Below are 8,672 nucleotides of genomic sequence, written 5' to 3'. Positions count from 1 at the left end.
GCAGTAAGGAAAACAAAAGAAAAATTCGGAGTAGGTATTAAAATTCATGGAGAAGAAATAAAAACTTTGAGGTTTGTCGATGACATTGTAATTCTGTCAGAGACAGCAAAGGACTTGGAAGAGCAGTTGAACGGAATGGACAGTGTCTTGAAAGGAGGATATAAGATGAACATCAACAAAAGCGAAACGAGGATAATGGAATGTAGTCGAATTAAGTCGGGTGATGCTGAGGGAATTAGAATAGGAAATGAGCCACTTAAAGTTGTAAAGGAGTTTTGCTATTTAGGGAGTAAAATAACTGATGATGATCGAAGTAGAGAGGTTATAAAATCTAGACTGGCAATGGCAAGGAAAGCGTTTCTGAAGAAGTGAAATTTGTTAACATAGAGTATTGATTTAAGTGTCAGGAAGTCGTTTCTGAAAGTATTTGTGTGGAATGTAGCCATGTATGGAAGTGAATCATGAATGATAAACAGTTTGGACAAGAAGAGAATAGAAGCTTTCGAAATGTGGTGCTACAGAAGAATGCTGAAGATTAAGTGGGTAGGTCACATAACTAATGAGGAGGTTTTGAATAGAATTGGGGAGAAGAGGAGTTTGTGGCACAACTTGACAAAAAGAAGGGACCGGTTTGTAGGACATGTTTTGAGGCATCAAGGGATCACCGATTTAGTATCGGAGGGCAGCGTGGAGGGTAAAAATCGTAGAGGGAGACCAAGCGATGAGTACACTAAGCAGATTGAGAATGATGAAGGTTGCAGTAAGTACTGGGAGATGAAGAAGCTTGCACAGGATAGAGTAGCATGGAGAGCTGCATCAAACCAGTCTCAGGACTGAAGACCACAACAACAACAACAACATGCAATATAAATTTTTCTCATGACGGATCTTATTGCAAAGAAATGACCCATATTTTTATAGGAGAAGTGCTTGCGGAAACTACGAATAAAATACAAACGTATGAACTGGAACCAAAATGCTTGTTTGGTTATGAACCATTGTGTCGAGAACGCCATGTACTCAAAATTGCGGATTGTCTTGCTGTTAGGGTGCAACGCTAATTTCTTGTGCTTAGACCTTGGCTGCGTTGCTGCCAGAAGCGGTGACAATTGCCCCATGTATCAGCTATCTCGTGCGTATCATTTTGAGATTGTACAAGTAATATGGGTTGTAATTCTAACGTATTTTGCGAGTGTAATAAAAGACTAACGTAGACTATACACGTCTCACTTTACTTTAAAGCATCTGCAGTGGACTGATTTCTTGTGCCTTGCTTCCTTGCTAATGTTTTCTCCACATAGGTGTTCGATTTCAGTAGACATAGGTAGTGTTCGCATAAGAGAGAGATTACTGATTCAGTGAGCAATGTCAATGGAATACTATTATTCCACGCGGAAAATGGAAGACATGGTGTTCTGCTATAGTTAAGCCAACGATGTTAATCAATACGCACATATCATATAACGTAAATGGATTCTTCGCCGCTACATTGTATCTGAAGAACAAAAAACAGTAAGTTGCTGCTGCAGCTTGCAGACACAGGATGATTTGAAACAAGGGCAAGCAATCGCGTGAGACCTCATACGATTCACACGGCAGATATAGAGGAATCAGTCTTATGGCGAGTAGAGCATGATCCCGAACAACTGTACCGTGAAATGAACGTGCTGAATTTGTTATATTACTTACCGTAGGACAAAGTTCTCAGCCTACAAGATAAATTGTAGCTCTGGCAGTGATTTAAGACGGGGTTCTGAAAAATCTACAGTTCACAGCTTGTAATTTGTTTCTGGAGGAAGCGACATTCATACAATATAGATCAAGAAACTACCACAGTAACCACGTGTGAACAGATGACAGTTGTAGCGAAAATATGGAAAGGCACTAGGTTTACTTTAGAATTAATGTGTGGGCAGGCATTGTGGCCGACAGGTTGCTGCCCATATGGTTCACCAGAGAGATCAACTGATAATGTTTACGGCCAGTTTCTGCTCTACGAATTACTATATGGTTACCCTAGCAGAAACATATTGGATAGGTTCGTGCACGAAGGTCTATCAGCATGGCTTCCACGCGTATCTAAGCTAAAGTTTCTTTCAACGGAGATATTTAATACTATTTGTGTTTCTCAAACCTGCCAAAAACGTGCATACGTGTACCTCATGCACGTCACCAAATCAGGGGGCAACCACATGTCTTCCTATGGGCTTCTGTTTTTTGCGAAGGAGACCTGAGGAATTTATGAGAATGAGTGATAAAAATATTGATCACTTACCCGTATGTTAACGAGTATTTGTTTTCGGAAGTATGTTTGCAGCATCCTTCTTTTAAGTTCGTTTGGCACATTACACAGATATACAATTCGACCACAGTGTTGGCAGTTCGGATGAAATTCACCTCTATCTGCAACTTACTGATCATAATAACCCGCTTTATGTGTAAATTATTATAGACAGGAACAATCTCGCAGTTGTTCTGAGTAATTTGTAGATACATCAAAATTTTACCTAGTGTACTTCGCTGCAGAAATCAGGCACAAATCTAAAGTCAATCTTGTGGGATCACATGACTTTATTCGTTGCCATTCGAATATTTGTGAAAGAGAATTATTTAAAGTTTGAATGCACTTATGGCAGTCAGTTCGATGGACTAGCAACAGGTTACGCTCTTAGTCTGTAACACTATCAAATTTTCATGGACAATTTGGAACTAGACTTCATATAAAAAGCCATTGAATTTCAAAATTATATACTGGATCAGGTATCTAGGTGATCTGGTTTTGGACTAGTACCGGATTTGGCTTGAGAAAAAATTCAGATATGACAACTATAGAGCTGACTGTTAAAAGTACAACAGCATAACTAAATTAATATTCAGTAGTAAAGAAAAGACTTTTGTCAGAGTAGCATATAAAAAAATCACCTGAAAGTCCTGTGGTAGTGTATTTTGGTCAGTTATGCAGAGCTAGGGCTGTTAGGGTATCGATACATGAGAAGTTGGAGACTAGAAAAGACAGATTCAACATCATGGAACTTCTCTTAACAGAAAACACTTCATACAGTGAAGACTGTGACGACTTGAAAATCAGACTTTAGAAAATCAGACAGCTGGACCTACGGAAAATACTTTAACTGAATAAACATCACACAGAAGCCAGTTTAATTTTAAATGATGGAGCATATTTTCCTTTTACCGCTCTGTTAAATTTATTTCCAACCATGCAAATGACAGATAAAGTAATGAACCCAATTTCAATTTTTATCTTTAGTTGTATGTAATGATTTCCGCTTACCGTAAAAAAAACTTCATTTTTTTCTTTTCGTTTTAAATGCAACGATTGCTGAATATTGTTAAAAAGTTATACCGTGTCATCATTATCTATCTTCTGTATAAGCGATATTAATATGTGTGTGAGTTGCACGTCATTTTATGTATCTTACGGTATTCAGTTGTCACCCTACGATGGTTTGAGAAGCCGAAATCTTGTCGTGATAAAATAAATTACGTTAAACAGAAGATTAGGAATAAATTTCTTACGTAACATTATCATCACCTTCTGTCAAGGCAAATAAAAAACTTTTCATTGAGAACTATTTTTCTTTTAAGAGGCTGTTGAAGGGCATCGTGCTCACAATTGTCTTTGCCATATCTGACAGGCTTCAGCAAAAATGTACTATAAAGCTTAATGAAGCCAAAGCACAAAACATGTTGATGGTTCATTCTTTAATGTTTCTGTCGAGTTTTGCTTCTATGATTTGTGTTTATTCATATGCTCACTTGCATATAATTAGATATTATTTTGGAATTGATTATTTTTCTTTTAGTTTAATTTTGTTGAGTTTTGAATTTGTTCTTTAATAATTACTGCTAGAGGTTCAGTTTATTTGAGTTCTTATCATTCAATTTTTTTGTTTTTATGGTTTTAATTTGAATGATTATGCTTTATTGTTCATTTGCTAGATTACTTTTTTCATCATGGTTGTTAAACCTACAATTTCTGAGAGTTGTATGATTTTCAGTTTTATTAAAAGTTCTAATACATCTTGTAAGGAGAACCTTCAATCTACTTTATTCACAGAAGCTCCTCCACGGACGTCGCGTCGTAATCAGAAACGTAGTGATTTCCAAAAGTCAATTCTCTTCTGGAAGAGACCCTTCTTCACTTCCAACTTTTCACCTATACGTAGGTACTGCAGCTCTCTCCCAAACGTCACTTGCGGCCAGTGCAATGGATCGTTATCCGGAGTTGGATTCCTGCAAAGTGTAGAACAACTTACTTAGGAACTATGTCACAAAAAGTGCAGCAAATATTGCCATACATAACTAAAAGCACTTACCAACAAATAAAATAATAATTGGTAAATTTATATCAGTTTAATATGCCACAGCGAAACGCAAGGCAAATGGGCGAGAGCAATATCCACATACAGCACGTTTTCAGAGAAGGCAGCTACAGTTACATAGTTCCAAAACAAAATAAAATATTATTGAACATAGGATCCTTCGCTCAAGTTATTACTACGTACCTCTCAAGCAAAAGCTGTTAGCTGTTCCATTCTTAATGACCAAAGAGTCTGAAGAAGTGAAATACAAACAACAATAGTTATTTGTATGCACTGCAACAGCAACTCGTAGTACAAATGGATGGAAAATCGTTTGTAACAGTCTATTGGCAAATTTTCTGGTTTCAGGATCGCATGCTTTAAGAAGCAGTGAATTGGGGCAGTTGGGTCTTATAGTTTTTATAAAAAAATAACTGATAAATGGACATTTCATAACACAAATATAAGTAGAAGAGTAACGTATACCATTCCTAAAGCTTGCTAAGGAGTCGCGGTAGTCCTGGTAGCAGTAGTAATCGTTACAGATAATACTTGTAGTAGAGTAGCTTTGTCTTCTAATCATTTGAGTCCGGAGATGACCGTATAGTCTTATGTGAGAGGTACGACGTAGTTTGCTTCAATGATGACAGGTGGTCCCAGTTGGAGATTTCCTCCCGGTGGTTCCTTTTCTTTTCCACGCCGCCTCTTATCAGTCGCTGTGTGTCTGTTGTTTTCTTCGAAAAGAAGTGTCCTGTGATGGACTAGTAATCTCTAGGATGAACGGTCAAGGGCTGAGGTCTCCCAGCTATTGATATATCTTACTGTTAGCCTTAATTAGGTCCCTAACTCGTTTTCAATTATCTCCCACACAGTGTTTGTCTATTGTTAAATCAGAGTAAAACATCTGTTTGATATGCAATTATTAGGCATGCTGACTAGATGCCCTACCTATTGCCACTGATGTCTTAAAACCATAGCATCTGTACTGGCTGTATGTCGCCGTTCAAGAATACTGACACTTGAAGGGCTACAAAGCTAAAGACACTAAGCTGAAATTTGCAAACATTGTGTTTTCTACTTGTTAGGTGGTTTGTGACAGGGCTTTTACAGAATAAAACGGGTCTGTCCAATGATGGCTAATGTAGTCGCTACGAAAGCCAGTAGACGTCAGGACAGGTGACTTCTGTGTGTTGTTCATACTAAATGGGTAAGTGTAGAACGAGTGACAATAGTTGGTTGTACTGGACATGCACTTCCGTTTGCTCCTGTCGTTTTGCAGCCTGTCTCTTGTGGGTCTTCATTGGCGATTAAATGGATAGTGAAAACAATATGAATTAACATAAAAAAGTGACAACGAGAAGCCAGTTGTTAAAAACCGCAAAGATGGGGGAATCGTTTTGTTCTCGATATTGTAATCAACACCATAGAAGTGGTTAGCACACTGGACTCGCATTCGGGAGGACAACGGTTCAATCCCGCGTCCGGCCATCCTGATTTAGGTTTTCCGTGATTTCCCTAAATCGCTCCAGGCAAATGCCGCGATGGTTCCTTTGAAAGGGTACGACCGACTTCCTTCCCAGTCCTTCCCTAATCCAATGAGACCGATGACCTAGCTGTTTGGACTCTCCCCCAAGCAACCCCAACCAACCAACCAAACACCATAGAAACAGTTCTCTATTAGCGAGCGTTTAAATTTGTTCACATAAAAAATTTTATGGACTTTCAGCAAGTTGCTGATATGCTGATAAACATAGTTACGGTAAATACGAGTTTTGCCTCATTGATTAATTCAGATATATATGGTAATTTAGACAAAAAAGGTATTTGGTGAAGTAGGGGGATGGGACAAATCGTGGCGAATTGAAGACCATATTGAATGATGTCACTGTGCAAAAACATTATTTTCAGAGAAGACAAGAGACATCAAAATTATGATGAAATACCTGCCTGAGGGGTTCAGTCATGCAATGAATTGTTCCGAGACTGAACAGTAAAATTGTTACTAGAGATAGAAACATTACGAAAGGTGTTTGGTGGACTTAGCCCGTCTAGCATTTCAGTGCAAATTTATTTATGTTTTCTTGGTGTTTTTGGCTCATGCCAAGTGATTTCTTGGTTTGCTAAAGTCAATGATCCAGTGTTAAAGTGGAGTTAGTGCATATTTACGTTCAAGCTCTTTGAATAAAGTTGATTCTCAGTGACCTAGAAAGTAAATTTTGTTACTTAGCCCCTTTAGCATGATAACCCTTCATTTGTTCCTCTATTTTGACATATTATATGCAGAACTCTTCACATTCATAGCTCTTTAAGATGTTGTCTGCAACATGTTCAAAATTCAGACCTATAAAACAACTGAATCGTATGAAAAGTTTTAGTTACATGAACCATGATTGTCAAATACTCAAGATCTTAATCTGACAGAGGATACTCCAGCACGATTAATTCTGTAACGAATTTCCGAATCTATAATTGTAGCATGTCGGGTGCTGTTAACAGCGCTGTGTATCATATTTACCTACATAAACATGGTTGTTTTATCGATCTGTTCGCAACGTATGATCCCGTAAAGTAACGGCTCGATTTGCTCGCGGTTTTCTGTAAAATAATCAGCCTAGACCATAGACGGTTTGTAGCTATATAACTTTTCCAGCAACAAAGTATCGGTTTTCTGTTGAAACCGCGGCGAGAAGACGATGATGAACTTCTCGAGATTACAAAAAGCCTCAGTGTCTTGCGAACGTACAATTTTGGCAGCAAGAAACATTGACGTCAATATGATCAACTATGCCATCCATGAACAAATAGCGGTTGAGTCTGTTTCCCACGAATCGTTTGAATGCGTCGTGAATGTGGACGGTTTTTGAAACTGTCCACTTGGGTTTTTGAATTCATGGGATCTTCCCTGTGTCTCACACCGTATATATCGTCACTCGAAATCGGAGCACCAATAATTTTTTTGCGCAACTCTTATCCATTTCGATTGTGCAGTCGAACCAGGCTCGTCGTCAAAGAACTTATGCCGAATGTTCCTGGGCCGACAATTCTGAGTGGTGTGTCAGACAGAGATGTGCTCATTCCACGCATTCTTTTCATTCTCTCCGACATGAAACTTCATTTCAAACGACAACCTCATATTCTCAGATGAATAGCAGCAAAGCGCGAAGAGTGTGTATTAAGTATGGAAAATTTTAGCTTTTTACAAAGTCAGTTATATGTAGCGTACTGACGATTGGGAGAGCCGAAAACTTGTTATAATTGTTATTATTATTTTGCACATGATGGTAAGATAAAAACGTTGTGTGCCCCAAAGCACTTGAGTAAACTTATTCACATACCTGTTTAATGCCATGATGAATAAATTATTCTTTTATTTGTTTTTTTACGTATTTAAGTGCTTTGCTTATGTGTATCTACTTCCAATAAATAACAAAATGTTTGATAGAGCCTTTACAATGCATGCCCAGTATTAATTAATTTACTATGTAATTAATTATTCGAATCGCAATGGAATGTAAGAAGGCGCGTAGGAAAGTAATGCCTCCGAATTTTTTATGGTAACGTTATTCGAATTCCATCCATGGAAAATCCAGTTTACCATAGAAATAGAAAAAGATGGCAAACTTCCTCTTTCTGACGCCCTAGATCGCCATAGGCCCTACGGATCGTTTTCCCACAAAGTAGACCGCAAGCCAATGCATACAGACTTATATCACCGTGCCTCCAGCTGTCACCGTCCCTCGAAGAACTAATGCGTGATTACTCACTTGCATAGGGCACACACCCTGCCGGCCGGAGTGGCCAAGCGGTTCTAGGCGCTTCAGTCTGGAACCGAGCTACCGCTACGGTCGCAGTTTCGAATCCTGCCTCAGGCATGGATGTGTGTGATGTCTTTAGGTTAGTTAGGTGTATGTAGTTCTAAGTTCTAGGGGACTGATGACCTCAGATGTTAAGTCCCATAGTGCTCAGAGCCATTTGAGCACACTCCATCTCAGACGAACAAAGTCAGGGGGCACAACTGCGGCACCTGTAATCCGTCTTCCTCTAGGATGGATACAGCAGTCTTCGGACGGTCCTGCGACGCAAGAGCCCCGAGAACGACACGGATGCCAAAAAACACGGGAGAAGACGAAAAGGATACCGCTTTAATTTTTTTTGCTGCCATATCGTCAAAAGTTGGCAGACTAACGCGGAAGCACCACGTAACACCACTTTTCCGCCCGCCAGGGATGTACGAAAAATGTGAAGAAAAAACTTACGCTGGGCAAATGATCACACAATCGAAGATCGATATACAGAACATGAGCGCCACACGGGTTAATTGTAGCCCAACAAGTCTGCAATAACAGAACA

At 39.0% G+C, this 8,672-nt stretch overlaps 1 protein-coding gene across 1 annotated transcript in view; it reads right to left on the bottom strand.

The window, feature by feature from the left end:
* Positions 1-3,879: 3,879 nt before the first annotated feature.
* LOC126354703 (juvenile hormone esterase-like) overlaps positions 3,880-8,672 on the bottom strand; it is a 108,633-nt gene continuing 103,840 nt past the window's right edge. Inside the window, exon 10 of the mRNA XM_050004523.1 lies at positions 3,880-4,254. Within this exon, the coding sequence (XP_049860480.1) occupies positions 4,107-4,254 (148 nt within the window). The 3' untranslated portion in view covers positions 3,880-4,106. The remainder of the gene's footprint in view (positions 4,255-8,672) is intronic.

Source organism: Schistocerca gregaria, chromosome 3, assembly GCF_023897955.1.
Source record: "Schistocerca gregaria isolate iqSchGreg1 chromosome 3, iqSchGreg1.2, whole genome shotgun sequence".
Lineage (NCBI taxonomy): Eukaryota > Metazoa > Arthropoda > Insecta > Orthoptera > Acrididae > Schistocerca > Schistocerca gregaria.
This window is presented reverse-complemented; position numbering and strand designations above follow the sequence as displayed.